Here is a 21,427-nt window from a genome sequence, read left to right on the forward strand (position 1 = left end):
ACTGTGTTCGTGTCATGATATGTCTTTCCCATTTTTGTTAAGGCGAAGCCAAGGACCTGTGCTCCTCTGTCGGTGCTCTGGCTGCCGGGAGCATTTATTTTAAAGAAGTGGCCATGCTGCCTGCTCTAGACCCCACTGTGGCCAAAGGGAGAGCCACGGAGTTCAAGTAATTTGCAATATTCCACATCCTATATCTGGGCTCTGACAGGTATAATAGACATTATTTATCCTGAATTTATGTTTTTATCTTTTCCTCCAGACAACAGCTCCAGGACCTCGTCAACCAGGTGTGCTCAAATGAGGATTTTGGACTCCTTACACACACCTTGGGGCCAGGAATGGTAGAGGTGGTAGTTGACGTTTTTAAAAAGTGTGTTGACACACACATCGCAAACATTAACAATTAAAAAAAAAAAATCTGTTGTTTGTTGTTAATTAATAAAATAACTAGATGTTCTACATCACTGTGTATGTGTATTGAATTGGAAGTGTATTGAACTTGGCATCTTGATTTAACTAGTCTGATAATTTAGCTAGCTGGGCCTGAAATTAAATTAATTAATTTCAACACTTATTTCTACAGCTTCACATAAGGGTTTATTCCAGTAGAGTGTTACAAGTTAATGAAACCCCAACTTACATTCATTATTTAAAAAAAAATGTATCATCAGAGGACACACATGATGGAGGAGAGACATGACCGATGGGGTGTGACGTATTCTTTATTGAAAATAAAGGCCAAGTACAACCCTCATACACACAGTAACTAAGTTGATACAGAATAATGTGAAAATGGTAAAAATCAAATTTCCTCATGAAAACATCCTCAGGAATATTCCCTTCAAGAATATCAAAGGATTGCTTGATTCTAGGATCCCTTTCCTTCTTTAAGCCATCTTCGATTGACTTCACCAATTCTTCTCCATTGCCTGAAACGGGGAAAAAGTATGAAAACATAAGCCTGAGACACACATACTAAACAATTTTATCTTGTGATGACCTGAACTGTAGGCTGCATGGTCAGTGTTAAGCAGTCTGGAGCACGACGTTAATCCCCCATGCCTAGATTCCTCTCCGCTGGCTGTCACAAAGTCACCTGTAGTCTATTATGAAGTCTATTAAAAAGCCTATTACAAAAACTGGTGGCTGCCTCAGAGTTATCCTTATTCCAAAGCAGCCTGGAAGTCAACCAGTCTCAACATCGAGTGCCTCACAGGCACCCAAAGCCAACTGGCTGCCTGAGAGTTACCCAGTGTTAGTAAGCAGCCTGGAAGTCAACCAGTCTCAACATCAAATGCCTCACAGGTATCTAAAACCAAATGGCTGCCTGAGAGTTACCCTTATTCCAAAGCAGCCTGGAAGTCAACCAGTATCACCATCGAGTGCCTCACAGGCACCCAAAGCCAATTGACTGCCTGAGAGTTACCCAGTGTTAGTAAGCAGCCTGGAAGTCAACCAGTCTGAACATCAAGTGCCTCACAGGTATCTAAAACCAATTGGCTGCCTGAGAGTTACCCTTATTCCAAAGCAGCCTGGAAGTCAACCAGTCTCAACATCGAGTGCCTCACAGGCACCCAAAGCCAATTGGCTGCCTGAGAGTTACCCAGTGTTAGTAAGCAGCCTGGAAGTCAACCAGTCTCAACATCAAGTGCCTCACAGGCACCCAAAGCCAATTGGCTGCCTGAGAGTTACCCTTATTCCAAAGCAGCCTGGAAGTCAACCAGTATCAACATCGAGTGCCTCACAGGCACCCAAAGCCAATTGGCTGCCTGAGAGTTACCCAGTGTTAGTAAGCAGCCTGGAAGTCAACCAGTCTCAATATCAAGTGCCTCACAGGCACCCAAAGCCAATTGGCTGCCTGAGAGTTACCCTTATTCCAAAGCAGCCTGGAAGTCAACCAGTCTCAACATCGAGTGCCTCACAGGCACCCAAAGCCAATTGGCTGCTTTAGAGTTACCCAGTGTTAGTAAGCAGCCTGGAAGTCAACCAGTCTCAACGTCATTTGAAAGTTAACCAATAACCATTAACAATCACTTAAATACATATCTACAGTAATTAATCACTTAAATACATATCTACAGTAATTAATCTTACTTTGTAGGCTTACTGTTACCTAATGTTTTAACCAGATTTAGCTAGCTAGCAGGTTGAAATAACATTACCACAGCTAAAATTAGATTCAGCCAGCTAGCAGGTTGAAATGACATTACCACAGCTAAGATTAGCATAATCTATCTTCATGTTAACATATTGCATGGTAAAGATAACATTAGCCGGCCCATTTTATACAGTGATTAATCTACAGTAATAAATCTTACTTTGTAGGCTTACTGTTACCTAATGTTTTAACCAGATTTAGCTAGCTAGCAGGTTGAAAGGACATAACCACAGCTAAGATTAGCATAATCATAAACATATTGCATGGTAAGATAACATTAGCCGGCCCATCTTACATGTACAGCCCTAAAGCAAACACAATTAGCCATTTTATGTTTAAAACAGAATTATATTAGCTACATACCTTTGTAAAGTTGGAGCTTTCACTCGTTGCTGAGAGGTGGAATGAAGTTGGAGCTGGAATGAGAGCACTATACAGAAAGTTTGAATTTGGGCTCCAAGTGTTTGGATTGGACCAGAGCGCATTGATTGGTTCAGAGTTTTGGGGGCAAAACCAGAGGTTTGGAGGTGGGAAGCACATTGATTGGATAAGAGTTTTGGGGGCGGAACCACCTTCCAGGCAGCCGCTGCCTGGCAGTCGAAGTTGAGGGCTCAAAACACCATTGAGCGTACTGGAGTGGCCAGCTCCTTCTAGCCGCAAGGAGCTTCAAAGCTTCCTTGGTTTTGCTAACTTTTACCGTCGGTTTATCCGTAATTATGGTACATTGGCAGCCCCCCTCACGGCTCTGACTTCGCCGGCTGTCAAGTTCACCTGGTCCTCATCAGCAACAGGAGCGTTCTGCGCACTCAAGCAACGGTTCACCTCCGCCCCGATCCTGATCCAACCTGATCCTGACCAGCAGTTCATTGTGGAGGTTGATGCCTCGGACATTGGCATTGGAGCGGTGCTTTCCCAACGTTCGGCAAAGGATGACAAGGTCCATCCTTGTGCTTTCCTTTCCCACCGTCTCACCCCCACTGAACGCAATTATGATGTTGGCAATAGGGAACTGCTAGCAGTAAAGATGGCCTTGGAGGAGTGGAGACACTGGCTGGAAGGTTCCTATGTGCCATTTCTGGTCTGGACAGACCATAACAACCTCGAATACCAATACCCTATGCTAGCATTTATGTACAATATACATTATTGCCTCCACCGAAATGTTTCTCTGTCCCTACATCCCCTACCCCTGTAACAGTAACCCTATTGCCACAGTAATCTGGTCTTGTCTGTATCATGTATTTACCACCAGATGTATGTACACATATGTCGAGTGACCAAATGCTGGATGTGTATTGCCCCTGTTGCTTCCTTTCCCCTTCTGCCACACTACCCTTCCCCTTCCCCCCTTCCCCCCGTCCCACCTTCCTGTCTCCACCCGGCCGACCTCAAGCAGATGGGTCCCCCCTTATGTGCCGTGGTTCTGCTCAAGGTTTCTTCCTGCCTAACAGGGAGTTTTTTTCTTGCCCCTGTTGCCGTTGTGCATGCACTAAGGGGGTTCAGGCTCTGGGCTCTGTTAAGCGCCGAGAGGCAATTGTATTGCTATGGCGCTATACAAATAAAATTGAATTGAATTGAATTGAATACATCTGTGCCATTTCTGGTCTGGACAGACCATAAGAACCTCGAATACATCCGCACCGCCAAGAGACTCAACCCCCGCCAAGCCCGCTGGTCCCTGTTTTTCTCCAGGTTCAACTTCACATTGTCCTACCGCCCTGGCCACAAGAACGTGAAGCCTGATGCACTGTCCCGAAGGTTCAGCCCTGATGAGAGACTCCAAGAACCCAACACCATCCTTCCGCCGCATTGTGTTGTAGGGGCAGCACAGTTTGATATTGAGTCCATTGTGACTGCAGCCCAGGGTAATGAAGCAGGGCCCAGTCAATGTCCTAATAACCGTCTTTATGTCCCTAGTGCTGTCCGCCCACAGGTTTTGCGGTGGGGCCATTCTACCCAGCTGTCCGGCCACCCGGGATCCAGACGGACTCAAACCTTCATCGCCCGAAGGTTCTGGTGGCCTTCCATGAAAGAGGAGGTCCATAGGTTTGTCCAAGCCTGCCCAGTTTGTGCCCGCAACAAGACTTCCACCCTACCGCCTGCTGGCCTGCTGCAGCCCCTGCCTGTTCCGAGAAGACCTTGGTCCCATATTTCCCTCGACTTTGTCACTGGACTACCCCCATCGGAGGGTAACACGACGATCCTCACTGTTGTGGATCGTTTTTCCAAGTCGGTCCACTTCATGCCTCTTTTTAAGCTTCCTTCTGCCAAGGAGACAGCGATGTTGATGGTCCAACATGTTTTAAGTTCCATGGGCTACCTAGTGAAGTAGTTTCAGACAGGGGGCCGCAATTTACCTCTAGTTTTTGGAAGGCGTTCTGTAAATTGATTGGTGCTTCTGTTTGTCTAACTTCTGGGTTTCATCCGCAGTCCAATGGCCAATGCGAGAGGGCGAACCAACAGCTGGAGACGGTGCTGCGCTGTATGGCCTCCCAGAACCCCACTTCTTGGAGCCAGCAGTTACCATGGGCTGAGTATGCCATCAACTCCCACATTTCGTCTTCCACTGGTCTGTCCCCCTTTGAGTGTTCCCTGGGCTATCAGCCACCTCTTTTTTCAGACCAAGAGACAGAGGTGGGGGTACCCTCTGCAGAGGCACTCATCCGCCGCTGCCGCCGGACGTGGAAGCGCACACGCTCAGCTCTTCTCCGCTCCTCTGCTGCGATGAAGGTGCAAGCCGACAAACGTCGCTCCCGACCTCCCCCATATCGAGAGGGACAGCGCGTGTGGCTCTCCACCAAAGACCTTCCTCTAAAGACTGAGTCCCGCAAGCTCACTCCCCGCTTCATCGGACCCTTCCCCATCACCAAGGTCATCAGCCCTACTGCAGTCCGTCTCAACCTCCTCGGTCCCCTGCGATGTATCCACCCTACCTTTCATGTTTCTAAGATTAAACCCTTCATCTGCAGCCCGTTACATCCTGCCCCCAAACCCCCCCCACCCCCACGTCTCATTGACGGATCAGAGGTGTACACTGTACGCAAACTACTGGATGTTCGCCGCCGGGGCCGAGGTCTCCAGTACCTCGTTGACTGGGAGGGCTACGGTCCTGAAGAAAGGTGCTGGGTTCCGACCCGGTTCATCATGGACCCCTCGCTCCGCAAGGACTTCCATCGCCAGCATCCCGTCTCACCCAAGAAAGCGCCTAGAGGCGTTCATTAGGGGGGGGGGGTACTGTTAGTATCCTCCCTGCCGTTCAAGGGACTCTGGCTCTCATGTGTACTGTGTTTGTTATGCCATGTGTTTCTGTTTTGTCTAAGACTCCGCCCCCACCTGCCCTCTGTCACTTCCTGGATTTCCCTGTCACCTATTACCACACCTGTCCGTTAATCAGTTCAGTACTCATGGTCTTGATTAGTTTCTCCTGCCACTTGTTTGCTCCCCACCAATTACATGTCTCCTCCCCTGTATTTAAGTTCAGTCTTCCCATTGTTTCTTGTCTGATCGTCAGCTTAAATCTGTGAGAAAGACTCTGCCAGTTTGACCTGTTATCTGGAGTGTAACCGTTCTGCCTGTTGGAAGATAAGTCTTTTGCTTTTTTGTGTTTGTTCCCTCTGCTCTGCCTGCTCGGTATTTTGGGATTTTTGTGAATTTGCATTTTCGGGATCTTTTGTGTTTTTGCCTTTTGGAATCTTGTTGATCTGTTCTGAATAAATCCTACATTCTTTGCTCCATTTTTGATCTGCGACTGGGTCTCTATTCCTGTGGAACCTAACAGTTTCTTTAACTGCATCTGGATCAAACTCTTTTTCAACTTCTGTGTAACGTAGTTACTGCGGTACAGCTATCCATTTTCCTTCTTATATCTTGACATGGTGTAGTCAGTGCACGTAAGCTCTCATATTCTTGCTTTAAGTTTGACTCATATTTGTACAATGCTGTTATCATGCTCCCTAGGTCTGATTTGCAACATTGTTCCTTTAGTTTAGTCCTAACAAACTGAACCTCAGCCTTAAAGGTTACATACATGAGCATAAACTTTCTTTCCTTTTTAGCACTTTGTTCTTTTATGTACTCAAGCCTCTTTTCTGTTGGATGTTGCTCTCTTTCCGATCGCCTCACTACTTGTTCAGTTTCAGAAGCTGGCTTTTGGCTCTTTTATGTATTTTTAAATCTTCATTAATATCAGCTATGCGTTGTTCAACTTGTTCTCTTTCAGATTCTTCTATTTCAGTTTCTAGCTTTGTCTCTAATTCAGTTTTCTCATCTTCAAGAGCCTGCATTACTCCCTCTAAGGCTATATGCACACGGAGCCTAGTTTCACTGAATCTGGTTCATTTTTCACACCTATCGAATCTTTTAATTTTGTAAAGACAGAGCCTGGTAACGAGAGATTTGCGTAAAAACGGAGCCACTAGATTGTGTTGAACGGGCTGTAGTACATACCTCACGCCTGTGGGTGGCGCTTTAGCGCTTTATTTACACAACTGAAAAAACGTGTAAAACCTAGAAGAGACTAAAAAGCACGAGGATAAACACATTACACAAGACATTCAAGCTCCAATTAACAACATTACATTATGATGGTTAATAAAATCAGTGGTTAGACTAAAGGATATGCGAAAATGTATTATTTTTTCTATTGATAATAAAGAGTTTGGAACAGTACAACATGACATGTCTGTCATCCCATTTCCCATGATGCTTTGCTCCGTCCATTTTACATACATTTATGAATAAAAAAGCAAATTAAATCGCTGGCCAATTTATATTTGTGGTCATGAAAGTTATGTTACGTCTGACTCTGAATTAGAAGAATTAGATCAAGATAGGAGGCTAATCAGAAGGCTGGGTAAATGTTAGTGAATTCGAGGCCCACCACGAGTGAGATTTTGAGGGAGAACAAGTTATATATGTAGTGGTTGGAGATCGCGAATCGATCACGTGGGGCAATGACGTCATCAGGTTGCGTGAAACCGTGCAGACGAACACCAGCCCCCGTACCGATTCAAATCTACTCACTTTCTACCCCAGACTTCGATCGTTGCGGATACCGTGTGCGGATAGAGAGTGTTCGTCTTTATGATAGGGCTATCTGTATTGTGAACAGATCGGACGCAAACAAACTAGACTTCGTATAAACAGCACTTAATACAAGTGGATCCATTGTATCAACTATGGCCTAATTAGAAACAATCAGGCCCGGGGTGGGTAATAGGGAGAATCGGGAGCTTTCCCGGTGGGCCGCTTCACTTCTGGGCTGGTCGAGAATAAAATGTTTTGACATTTGTCACGTTCGTTCATCTTCTCTTAAAGTAGGCTAAGCACGTTTCACATTCTGACACCGCAGCCTCTGCATGGGTTGTACCATGCGAGGAAGTTCTCCGCTCCCAAATAGAGTTGGTTGGGTCCACAGCCCGTCTTTTCCAAAAAGTTTTCTCATTAGACTGCTGCTGGGCCGGCCCAAACGCAACGATACGAGGCAGGGAGGATGGATTGGAGGAAAGGCCAGGAGGGGCTGAAAAAGCCAGTTTGAAATAAAGCAAGGCATTGGAGGAGGATGCTGCCAAATGTGCCAAGTTTACCGATTTATTTTCAAGAGGTAAAAACACAAGTGGCAACTGTTAAAGAGAGACATAGGCCTAATGATTAGCAACGTAAATATTCGGCTAGCATTGTAGCGTTGGTTAATATCGTTGTAGCGTTGTAAACCTATTCGCAAGCAAAATATTACATTTAATTGAAATATTAGCCTTTTTATATCACCCAATATATGTTAAAATGATTCCTGCTGAAAATGATGAGCACGAAATGTGCAATGAGGAGGCCATGACTACAGGGACAGGTAGAGAGGTTAACCAAATAAACAATATGAATTAAAGTTATTTAATGTAAGAAAGAGCAGTATATGACCGTGCTTGATGAAAGAAAAGAATGCCAGGGGAGAATTTAGATGATGAACCAGTTGTCTCATCTGATGTTGCTTTTGAAGTGAATGTCTAATGTTATTCTGGACACTGTGGCAGGTAGCATGGATAGGAGGTTTTCAGCAAATGCAAAACTTGCCTCAGATTTAGCTTGTCTTGACCCTAAAAACATTCCTGAAATAAAGATAGATGGGCTCCCTAACTCAGCACTCCAGGAAATCAGCAAATGTCTGCTTACGTTTGATTACAGAGCTACTGTTAGCACATTACAAACTGAGCTGTCTAGCCAGGCATACCAGTGGGAGAGACTGAAAAAGTCCTCTCTTGAAGGTTGTACTGTCAGGGCATGTAGGCTAGTGAGATGGCACAGGAAGGTCAGGAGGATAGTGGCGGACTATATGGAAGAACCAGAGATGGAGCTTGAAAGCAGGACCTGTTCCTCCTGCAAAAACTGTGCCATTTGTGCCCATTTAATACTCTCACTGTACAACCTCCTCACAGATGCTTATCATGTCATTAGGTAAGCATATAAGTTTGGGTTGACTTTGTCCATCACACAGGTTGCATGTGAGAGAAGCCTCTAACATTTGTGAAGAATAGGCTTCAGAGCTCATTGAGTCAGGAGAACTTGAAGGATTTCATGTTAATGTGCACAGAAAAGGAAATCCTCATGTCTAGAAGCAGTGACACAGTTATAGATAAAGTGGCTGAAACCAGTGCAATGCTTAGGCGGTTACTGATGCTGTAGATGCTGTTGGTGCTATTCCCAATGTAACTGTTTACTGTACTGTGAGTTGAACTGTAAACATTAGATCAATATCCTCGTTGTTGAAGAGTGGAATAGGTTTCAAATGCTTTATTTATTTATTTCTGCTTTTGTTAATTATCAACCTATCCTTGTGGAATAGCGGAATATTTTTTGTTGACTTCTCAGTTTAAGTGGATTATTATTTAACCTTTACATTATTTGTTGAACCATGGTATTAATTTAAAAAAAATCAGAATAGTAAGAGCTGAACTGTTGCTTCATTTATCCAATTTCCGCTACCATGGAAAAAGTGGGCTGGTCATGGGCCTGAAATTCCCAGGCTGAAAAGTGGCCCCACTCCGGCCCTGGAAACAATACTATTGAAATATAAATTCTTTGAATGCAAACTTATATTACAGGAAACCAAAATAGTAAATGAATTAAACTGTCAAACTAAATTACACATGTTGTAATTGCAATGTACATTTCTCTCTTCATTATATTGATGCAAGAGATATTCATCTCAAATTAGCATAGGAAATATCTTAATCAGACCTTACATCCGTGGGCTTAACTTCACTCACTGAATTGTCCATAGTGTTGCGTTGTTGCTCCCTTGTGTCTTGTTCTTGGCAGCTGAGGTAGTCTTCTCAAGCTGGTTTCATTTCACGCGGGGCCGTTAAAGCCTTGTTGCTGAGTCACGTTGCTGAGTCACGTTGATGGAAACCCAGGACGAGCAGGTAGATCTTCCGTGAAGCGTAAAGTAGCGATGTAATCTTCAAGCGGGCTGGATGATGTTCCCGGAACGCTGGCGAACGTCGGTAGGCTTGTTCACTCCCGATGTTGGCTGCGTTGTTCACCGCAATGGATGGCGACGGTCTCCACCACGTCCTTCGTGGCCTTGGATTGCGATGTTCTCCACCGAGAGCGCACCCAGCATGTTCTTCTCCCTCGGTCACGATTTTTTTTTGTCTATGCGTTTTCTGCTGGCTGCGGTATCACTAGCAGTTCGTATTCACACACATCCTTCTCCATGCATTGCACGTTGTAGATTCAAAAGAACTAAACTTAAATTGACCCTGCTATTAGTTAAGTGGATCACATGACTATGGTAGCCTATTTGACTCAATTAACGTATTCAACAGTACAGTACATGTGTCCTTACCATGTAATATCAAAATTCCACATCAGCAAAATACAATTAAGTATGCACAAGCACACAAACAAATAAACAAACAAACATATTTTAATAAATAAAGAAAGAAAATATGCATATATTTCAGGGACAGCTACACCACCTCTGAAGCTAACACACAGACAGCCATGCCAACAAACACGCAGTCCTCCTATGCCCAAGCCTCTATCTGACTTCCATTTTCCACCAAACACAGTACAATCAATACTCCATTTGCAGGTTAACTGCACAAACGAGGTCATCAGTATATTTCACCCTCCCTCATTTGCTTGTGTGGGGGGATGGAATACTAAGGAGTTCCACTGGAGGCACTCCGGGTGGTAAAGGGTTAAACACAATCAACACATTGTTTTCGCGGTCGATGCGATCGTCTAAGCATTAACGAGCTGCAGAGAAGTTGCCTTGTTCTTACATCATTGTTTATGAAGCAAGTGAAACAAAGGGTTTCGAAAAACGTTGAGGCACATTGTTAAAAAGTCTCAATAAAGCAAAAAATGTGTCCCATAAATATCTGCCCAGGGATGCGGGAGGGCTCTCAGCCTCATATAAAGAGCTCTATCGCAGAGAAGCTATGAAGTAAAAACAAACTTTGCTGTGAAGAGGAGGGAACTGGGGTGACAATGTTTGTAATTTCTGAATGCCAAAAGACAGCAGCAGTTAATATTCTACATGTAATAGGAAATTAAAACAAATATTTGTCCCGGTTAAAGTGAAAGATAACAGAAAGGTCAGAAACTTCCAGTTTGTAAAATGTAGACTGTCTCTTAATAGCCACAGCACCACAGCCAACATATAAATCCTACATGGCCCTAAAGACTAATGGATGACATAAAATAACGGAATTTATATAATGTAAGACTAATATTTAGTTCTTACTGATTAATTTTTCTGTACTGCTGAAACTGACAACAGGGCCCATATGGAATTCTCTGCGGAGATGTGTTATTGCCACCCTGTGGATATCTAACACATTACACTTCACAGTAAAGCGCAGACAAATATAAATACATAGGCTATCTCTGTTGGACTCTTCTTATATTTTTATGGAAATGCTGAACTAAAGTGTAGTGTGCTGGTCTTTGTTTTTTTTTAACCAACTTGGATTGGTCTCCCAGCAAATAGCCATAATTTTCCAGAAAAAATTAAAGCATACACTGACCATACAGACTACGTCTGTACTTTTTTATTGTGGCATTGTTTAAGGACAGGCTCAGATAGAATGGGTTGATTTAGCAAGGCTTTCACACCATGCTGCCTTATTCTTGGACACTGCCAGGATATGCAGTCGATTGGTTTGTTGGGGAAATGTGATGGACAGGAGAGCTATATTATTTTGCTATATTGATTACAGATGAAAAGGGCAAAACGTATTCCAGAAGCGACAAGATCTTTTTGAAATAAGTCTTTCCTGTGCGTCCACTTCTTGTGGTTCACTTATATATACCAGGGTGCCTCATTTTTATGTTAAACATGTGGCCTGCAGTGCACTTATGACCCTGGATTAATTTACCTCGTTTAATCAAGATGCATGTTTGTTTTGACGATCCCTTTAAAAACAAACATTGCTTGCGTGGTTTAGTCAAAGCTATTTATTTCCCAACCGAAACTGTCTTAGATAATTACACTGTTCGCTTGAAAGGCAGTCGTTGTAGCCCACTTGCAGTGGTTGTGAAATACGCAACATGCAGGCCGGGTTTTTAAGCTAGGAAAGCCTCTCACAGTCATATCAGCACGCAGCAATCCATCAATCTGTTGTTTTTAAGCATTTTGACTATCAGTCTTCTTCGCTGACCCAAGTAAATCGAGCAAAGGCAACTGAAAGGATGAAACAACTTCCCACATTTAATCCAAAACCATGCAGATAATACGACTACAAGTTTCAAAACATTTTGCACGAAAAACATTATTCCGAGATTTCAATTTTCTGGCCAGGGTTAGACCTTTCATTGGATACGTCAGTGCGGTACTTTCTTCCCATGTGGAGTATTACAGGCAAGCGGTAGGCCGCATGCCTATTTTAGGCGTATTGCGTGAAGTGCTGCTGCAGTGGTCGCAGCCCAGCGGACCTCCTCACAGATGTGAGAACCGTTGCTTGCTTTACCGCTGAGTTCCTTTTCTGCGCGTAAAAATACCACAACTGGGCGGCCAAGGCGAGGGGAAAGGATCTTGGCATGAGATTGGAAGAAAGGAAGGGAGCTAGGAGGCAGCCCAGTGACCACTGGCGCTCCGCGTGCGATGGTCTCACTCAATGACTTATTTACTGTACAAGGAAACGGTCGAGACTTCACTCTAACTGAACTTATCCATAATTTCACATTTTAAAGTGGAGCCAAAAGTAATTTTCTGTTAGCTTTAAGATTTGTTGTGTTTCTAGGGGCAACGTCGTTGTTTTCAAGATGAAGGAGTATGTTTTTTTTATAGTTGCTTTCTGTGTGTGTCAGCTCAGCTTATGCTACGCTCAGGTGAGTGTCCGAATGAAATTAAATACACATTTCCCTTTACGAAATTGTTCATCTTGGAATCAATTGAAGATGTTCTTGGACCAATATTTCTATATGTGTAAACCAGTAGTAAGTAATCAGCTGACGATAGAATAGATCTATGTATGTATGTGTGTGTGTGTGTGTGTGTGTTGTGTGTGTGTGTTTGTGTATGTATTTACACTTGAGTATGTATTTACACTGAAGATGAACCGAAGGCAGCATTCTCACTTGTTGACAGCAAGTTGGCTCATTATGCCTTGTAAATGAACGGTCAGGGTGATGACCTTTAGTCAGCTAGCACACCACTGACACCCAAGAAAATTGGGCCACAGAATTTCACAGGTAGGTATGTCAACTTGGGAGCTCTGTAAATAGACCTAACACCTTAAACACGTGCTCTGTTTAAACAGAGCTAAGACTAAGGTGGCAAGCGTCTTCTGTGCTGTTGTACAACCTCACTTGTCACACACTAATGAGCGTTTTACACAGGTTCACCACAGATGTTTCTATGGAGTTTCTAAAATTGCATGGAGCTGAGCAGTATGATTATCGAGGCACTGTGTCACCATGCAATATTTAATGTTAAATATTACTGCTGAGTCTTCAGTGACCAGTCTTAAAGATGACTTTGGAAATTCATTGTGAAATGAATCATCCGGAAACAACTGAAAATTAAATGAAAATGAAAATGCTGTCACTGGATCATACAGGAATCTGTCCCTTACACAACTCCACCCACAGGCTACATCTTAATTGGCTTGACAAGAGCATTGTTGCACTACATGCTTTAATGGACTCCACCCTAGGCGAAAGATAGTCCAGTGTCTGAGTGACTGTGTCTGATGCAGATGGACTGTCCCTCCGGTCTGGAGCTCCAGGGGGCACTGCGTCAGGTCCACAAGCTGCTCACGGCCCACGAGACATCGTACATACAAAGCCTCCGCAACTTGAGGAAGAAACTGAACATGTTGAAGAACAACACAACCAAAGCCAGCATCAAGAGCGGCAGCAGCAGCAGCACTGGTGAGATACCTGTAATACATGTATTTTTTCCTCAATGCTACGTTGGTTTATATTCTCACTGAGCTATCTAGATCTGTAATAATCAATTATCTTACAAGAGGTGTGTTTCTGTGGGTAAAATAAATATAAGACAGGCAGTCAGAATATATTGTGCATTAGCCAGGGTATTCAGCTGTTCTCTCGTAGACTTCCTAAACCAGCCTTAAATGTACACACATATGCCCTGTCTTTCTCATGTAGACTGCCCAAACCTACACACCAACTGGATGCAGGTCCTTATAACCTGAACTGTTCTCTGTCCATTCTCTGTTGTCAGCCACATGCCCTGTCCCAGAATCACTGGAGAACGGCCGGAGATTGGGTGGAGTCCTCGCTGTGGGACACGAGGTGCACTTCCTGTGCAGTCCTGGGTATCAGCTGCTTGGCTCCGAGACCAGGGTGTGCCAAGAGTCTCTCAGGTGGAGTGGACAGCAGCCCTATTGCAAGTGTAAGAAACACGCCAGGGACAATAATAACCCTTCTATTACATGCTTAGAAACACAGCATAAAAGAAGTATAAATAAATACAAAAGGCAGTGGAACAGGCCCTTAGTCTCTAATGATAACCTGCATTTCCAATGGATAATGGTCTATTACTAATCCTTGGTGATATACATATTCATATGGACCATTCTCATTGAGTAGATTTCTTGTGCATACTTAATTGTTTTATCTCAAATGTGCTCACAGCCCTCCTCCTCATAAAGCTGGTAAGGATCTAGGTCTCATACTGTTGTGTAATTGGACTACAGAGGAGCTAATGGTTTCTCCATTACATGTATCTGACCATAAATGTATTAGAGGTTCTGTGCCTCTCCTAGAACATCCTACAATTCCTCCTCCTGTGGCTTTGTCTAATCTTAACCTCAGAGGTCTCTCAAGCAATGAGTTCTCCTTGGCTGCATCTTATCTACCTACTCTGTGTTCATTGCCACAGTGAGGTTAATGATGCCACAGACACTTTTTGCTCTACATTTAGCGCCTGCCTGGATAATATATGTCCTCTATCTACAAGACCTTCACAGGCCTTAGAGCTGCTGAGGAAACAGTGGCTTTTTCCAGAGATGCCAAATGATCTGGGTGATCAGTCTCTGTTATCTGCCCTTTCTTCCTCAGTCACAGCATCTAAAAAGGCATTCTACCAAGAAAAAGGTTGACAATGCCACAGACAGTACTATTTTCTATTTTCAAGAATCTTCTTAACCTTCCACCTCCACTATCAGTTACCTCCCTCTCTGCTGATGACTTCAAAAGGTTGCTTCCATTAATGCACAATGGTCCTCTCCTCCTGAACAGGGGACATCTGAACATTGTTGAAATCATTCTTCCTCCTTATCAATGAGGAAGAAGTCTCTGTGCCTCTGAGATAATCCCTTCCTGTGAGTTCTCCTTTCACTGATATGCAAATGATCCTCAACTGTACTTGTCCTTCCCTGACCACCTAGTATTCCCAGCCAATCCAGCTATCCCACAAGATATCAACATCCAGCTTGGTTTATCTTCATTGAACCCAACTAAAACTGCAAAAAACCTTGGTGTTCTCTGAGATTCTTTATCGAGGTCTTGTCGGTTCACATTCACACAATATATATGGAAGATCAGACCAGATTTCACACAATATGCTCCACAACTTCCTGTGCAGGCCCTGGCAATTTCTTAACTAGACTATTGCAATGCGATTTTAGAGGAACTGCCTGCATGAACAGAGACCGTTGCTGATTCTTTAGAAAGCAGCGGCACATTTGGTGTTTGATCCGCCAAAGAGGACACGTGTAACTCGTTCACTGGCTCCCTGTAGCTGCTAGAATTAATTTGAAATCCCTTTCTCTCGCCCAGAGGACAACCATCGGATCGGAACCAGACTATTTAAATCCCATGATTCAGCTCTGTTCCCCCTCTCGACCACTGTGGTCCTCTGATGAGCATCTGTTGTCTTTGCCTTCTCTCAGCAGAGATTGCACTCAAGACTCTTTTCACTCGTGGTACCTGGAATGACCTACCTAGTGCTGTCTGTTCCAGTGACAGCCTTGGTACAGTGAAAAAGCGTTTAAAAACTCATCTTTTAAAATCATCGGTCTAATAACATCTTGCTTATATAAAGGCATACTTTATGAATATAATCATAGATTTGTATTGTATTATTATTATTATTATCAGTAATTGATTGTTTTTTTTTTTACTTTAATTGATTTTTTTAATTCTTTCGTGTATTATTTTCATTATGCTTATTCTTTTGACTGTTTTTTAGTCTAGACAAAGCATCTGCTAAATATTCTAACTATAACAACAAGGGAACATTTCTGGCTCTTCTCAGCGGCTGGGCAGGCTAACGGCTCCGTTACCTTGCCAACCACCTCGGCTCCCGTCGCCTCTCGTGCCACCCTATCAGACTTTGTGCGAGCGTCCCGGTGCATCCACCTGCAGGGCTCCACCCACTGCACCTGTGACGTGGGGTTCGCTCTGACCGGCACTGAGAACAGCATGTGCACAGGTGGGGCCCCCTGACCTTACTACTGCACCCATGCTCACAAGTTACTAAGGAAATATGAGAAGATCCTTTTAACATCAGACACTACTTAGCAGTCATTCAAGTATGTGTATATATGTGTGTCACTTTGATTCAGTTAATTAAAGTTTCAGTGTTTGCCTGTGTTAAGAAACGAGCACAAAAGCATTTCTAAGTGTTTTGTGTGTGTGTGTGTGTGTGTGTGTGTGTGTGTGTGTGTGTGTGTGTGTGTGTGTGTGTTGCAGACATTGATGAATGCGAGCTCTATCGCAGGACTCAGTCAGCACGGCTGTGTGTGCACAACTGTGTAAACACAGCAGGAAGTTATCTCTGTGTCTGCCCTCCCGGCTACAACCTCGGCCGAGACAACCACAGCTGTCAAGGTCAGTGAAGCCCCCCCCCCCCCCCAGCCAGTAGCTTGTCTTCTGAAAGGGCTTTTGTCGTGGCTGATTTGTGATAAAGTGAAATCTCCTCTTTTAAGATCTGGAGAAATCTCTTTGTTCTTGCCGTTCAGGAAAAATCTTCAAAGTCAGGCAGAGTGTGGAGCAAAAATTTGATTTAAAAAAGGTTATTTTGCCAGTACAATACCAACAGCATAAACCTGAGCAAGTCTAGAGGCAATACTGATTTTACAAAGTTTTGCATTCTGTTCTTATACATCTGATGAACCTATGTTGTTTTACTAAATCTTCCTTGGCCCTTCCCCATGGGTTATTTTTGAATGGTAGGATCTATTGAGCCCTGAAATATAATATTCATGTCATATTTGGTCAGCCACCATCTTGCCTTAAAGACAGAGGCCCAACAGATAGCTCCTGGTATACTAGAAGGTAAGCCATGTGGGAGAATATGGGCTGATCCCATAAGACTGAATAGCCTGTGGGAGACAGTGGGTAGAACTCAGCCAGCATGCAAACAGCTCCCCAGCTACACCTCAGATCACACCTCACACATCAGTATGTTAGCTATCCTTGGTACACATTAAGACATAGAATACACAATCTAATTCATATTAATAGTGCAAATCATTTTTAGTAGTTTGTCATCTGTCTGTCTTGACTGTCATAGTGGTTATACTGATTGTTAAATGTATTCACACACAGATTGTTGAGTTTGCATTCACATGTTTTCCACCACACTTGATCTAGTCTTTGGGAGTTTCATCTTTAGTCTTCCACTTCCACACAGAGTAGTTGTTGGCTAGTTAGACTGAGCTGGTCCTGGAATGGTGCCTTATGATACTGCCACAATCAGCCAGCATCTACCCTCTGCAAGACCACAGTTGAACAGGGTTGAGAGAGCCAGATTCAGGCTCAATGCAGAAGGGAGGTGCTTCTCTGGACTCTCACTGGAACCAGAGCTTAATGGGACGAGGAAATATAACAGCAAATGGCCCATAATAAAATGCTCTCACTGTGGGACAGAGTACAGTACAGTTCCTTTTAGTAGTTGTTACTTTCTGTGCGATAAAACGGTTATTCTTGGGGGAGAAAAAACAGGCCTTAATGCAGTAAGTTAAGCAATTTGTTCCATTGTAGGAATTGTGAAGGTGCAGTAGTGTACTTCATTTTTTTTTGTGTACCTTTTAGCTTTTTGTCAATATTCTCATTGCAGATATTGATGAGTGTAAAACTGGCCAACAGAACTGCACTCGAGGCAAGGTGTGTGTGAACACATATGGAGGGTATGAGTGTGTGGACGCAGAGTGCCCGCACTTCAGAAACGCCACCTACGTGAAGACCTCGGCTCTGTGAGTAGTGTCATGCTCTTTTCTCCACTACTGCTTTCACAGGGTCAAGTAGTGGCACATATCTGTTTTGTCCTTGGTCCTATGAATGGAACCTGCAAAACTATGCATTGAATGCTGTTGACACAGAGTGGTGTTGTTGCAGTCTCCGAATCCAAGACTGGATAACTCACTGGATAATCACAATAGGTCTCTGGCAGACAGAAGATGACTCACCGCTACAAAGCCATCATTCTGTTTTTTGAAGAGTAAAATTGCATGTTTACGAGCAGCAGACTGAGAGTGGTTGTTGTTTTTCCTTCGTTCAAGCAGGCGTCAAATTGCAATTTCACCTTTGTGATCTTTTTGGGTAGCATACTTTCACAGTAACTCTCAGAAAAAAATACTAAAGTGTTTGACCTGCTACTTGACGTCGTAAATCACAGCACTTAAGGAGATTAACGGTTGACACATGAAAAAACGTTCTCTTCCTAGCACTGCTTAATTTAAAGGGGTTCACAGAATTTGCAACTGAATTAATTTCCCTAAGTACGTGGAAGAGGGAAACTTCTGGAGGTGCAGTTCCACTTTTAAGTGTTCACTCTGTCCCCAGGCGGTGCGAGCGAAACCCCTGTATGGTGTGGGACAAGGCTTGCATGCAGGCGCCCAACTCCGTGTCCTTCCACTACATGGCGGTGGTGTCCAACATGTCCACCCCACGTGTGCTGTTCCGCGTGGCTGCCGCCCGTCTGCTGGGGGACACGCTGCGCTTCGGGCTCCTGGGGAACCGCGGCCAGCGCCACTTCACGGTGCAGCGCTCGGGCCAGACCACGGGCCAGCTGCTGCTGGTCAGCCCCCCGCAGGGCCCGGACACACTGCAGGCGGAGGTGGAGATGAGCGAGCTGGAGAAACGCAAGTTGCTGGGTCGCTATGTCACCAAGGTCACCCTGTTTGTGTCACCGTATACCTTCTAGAGGAGGAAGAGAGAGAAAGACAGAGAGAGGGAGAGAGAGAGATATAAGAGATGGAAGGAGAGACTGAGAACTCCGGGGCCATTGGGGATCAACACGAGTGGGTTGAGTTTGCCCTGTTTCAGGGCTACGATGATAGCATTACTTAACTGTGTGGTGCCACAGTTCAAGGGAAACACCCTTGTCAAAACCTATAGACTATATGAGATTCAGTTTTGAGAAAATCTATACAAATATTTCTTTAAAGAGACTGTCTGGATCTTACTGCTATTTATCTATATTTTTGATAGATACATTTAGAAAGGTTTGAAGCATCATACAATTTTGTTTCATTTGAATATTTTAAATCTTGTTTTTTTCCCCTGATTTATTATTACAATGTCTTATCTGCTTTGGTGTTTGTCATTATGTTCCAATTATCCAGAAGCTGGTATATTTATAGACATGCGAGAAACACCCTAAATGTATTAAAGTAATCAACACAGGACTGAGGTGTGACTCATTGTTTTGGTAGGTTGTTGAAAAACATTCTATTTCATCTCAACATAAAACTGAAAGGGGGACACAACACCACAACTACAGCAACTTTTAAAGTAGTTTTTAGCAAGCTATAGCAATGGGCACTCTGCCTGTACAGAATGTGTTTTCAAGCATGTGTAAAGAACATGGAGGGTCAGCAAACAGAAAGGAGAGCATGGGGTACGTACTCTCACAAATATGTTTCACCTTTGTGACAGGAAGCTCTCGGTCTCACAGTGAGAGGAGAGTGAGTTTAACTGCAGTCAACAGTCAAATAACGCCTACTGTCAGACACTTGCATTAATCTTAAATTCCATTAAAATCGTTTTAAAATTTGTTTCAGAGGGAGCAGTTTTTGGTTTCTTAACTAAACTTAAACTTTGTCTGACCTCTGCTGTTAAACTTTTGTTTCCTACCATTTTACCCCCCTTAATTACTCATTTTATAGCTGTATGTGTGCTTATAGAAATGCTTCATTTATTAGGTGATCATAGCAGTGGCGGTCCGTCAGGGCCTTCAAGGCCTTCTCTGCTGGCCTAAACATCATCAGAAAATAAATGTAATAAAATACATTTAATTTTAATATTTTCTTTTCATAAATATGTATTAAATGATTCCCCATAGTCCATTATCTTCATTTCATGCTTCCAGCGTTGTTCATTTATGTTAGAGCTTTCATCCAATCATATTTCCGCTATCATGTGTTGCCACGCTCCTTTAAATCTTCCCAGAGAACAGAAATCTTCCCTGAGCCCTTCAGAATTCACATTGAAGGCCCGTGTACATCTGATTGGCTATCACAACTTGCTGTTTCAGTTCATTTAAGTTGAATGAACTGAAACAGACAGTTGTGACAACCAATCAGATTTCGAGTTGGCGACACTGGGCCTTCTAGAAGGCCCGGAAGATTTCTTTCCTCGTGTTGAACGTGACACGTAAACGTCCTTTGATTGGATACTGAGGCAGACCGGTGCAGTGCTTCAGTGCTCAGTTTAGCTGGCTAAAACGACGTACATCGGTTTCAATGCTTATTCTTCTAGTTGTTTCAATTGGTAAGACTAAATATAATTACATTAACCAACTCAAATAAATTAGTTTACACAAACTTGATAATTCCAGTTTTTGATACAATTACAACGCCATTTTCAAGACGGAACTTTCAAGAAAAACTGGATATCGTGAGGATGGGAAGTTTAATGAAACTGCTTTGCAGGTGGGACAATGCGATGTTACTTGTTAAACTTGTTAAACCTCACATTGAGTCACATAGGCTACTTTTGGTGGACTTAATAAAACTTTGTAGACTAATCCCTGAAAATCGCCTTTTATTTTTAAGTTGTGACAGTAATATCCAAGCGATCATATAACTTAGAGTTTACTACTCTTAATGTATTGTTAATACGGGTGTATTGATTTGAAATGCTCCGGAAATATTAATAAAGTCTGTTGTACTCGACTATGTTAAGGTGATGCAATGCTCACTTATACTGCCTTTCTGTATAAAATATACTGGTTCGAGAGCCATGGCGTCATAATGATGGTATTAGGAGGTGGATTCACTCAGTTTAACATCGTGTAGGACATCGCTGAAGGCCTAGTCGTGAAATGCACGGACCGCCACTGGATCATAGCCTATTTATTTTAAAGAAGTCCAGAATAAAAAGTGTTAAAAGCCTACAACTTCATACCTGGTAGGAAGATATTCAAATGATCAACTGTATAGACTCTTTAGTAAGGTCCGTATGGGCCACTCAAAAACAGCCAACTCATGATTCCTAAAACTTTGAGTATCTTGGGAGTGAATATTTGGCTGTATGCCGTGTTTTGAGGACACTACTCATTTAATAGACAAAACCCAGACATTTAAGGCCGTGGCAGACAATATGACTTTGGTCTATTAATTTAACAGTTTTTTATATCATGAATGCATGCAGAACTATTTCCTCGACTATAGGACTTTGATTAACGCAGACTAAGAAAATTCTGTGAGGCAAAAGTTCTTGCTTAACACTAATGGAAATCTGTAGGATCAGTTGAAAGCATCCAAGGGCTCAGATGAATTGAGGATGCTGATTCAAGATGAAAAGGTTCTTGAGATTCAATTCCGAATGTAACTGTAAACTTGAGAACAA

At 43.3% G+C, this 21,427-nt stretch overlaps 1 protein-coding gene across 1 annotated transcript; it reads left to right on the plus strand.

Annotated features, from left to right (window-relative positions):
- Positions 1-13,359: 13,359 nt before the first annotated feature.
- On the plus strand, positions 13,360-18,779 carry LOC308367803 (fibulin-7-like; the record flags this gene model as incomplete). Its single annotated transcript, XM_080841792.1, has 6 exons — positions 13,360-13,534; positions 13,851-14,021; positions 15,888-16,064; positions 16,325-16,462; positions 17,694-17,829; positions 18,419-18,779. The coding sequence occupies 6 exons, from the start codon at positions 13,360-13,362 to the stop codon at positions 18,777-18,779; spliced, it is 1,158 nt and encodes a 385-aa protein (XP_080697918.1).
- Between the last annotated feature and the right edge of the window lie 2,648 nt (positions 18,780-21,427).

The sequence above is a fragment of the Sprattus sprattus genome (genome assembly GCF_963457725.1).
Source record: "Sprattus sprattus genome assembly, chromosome: 7".
NCBI lineage: Eukaryota > Metazoa > Chordata > Actinopteri > Clupeiformes > Clupeidae > Sprattus > Sprattus sprattus.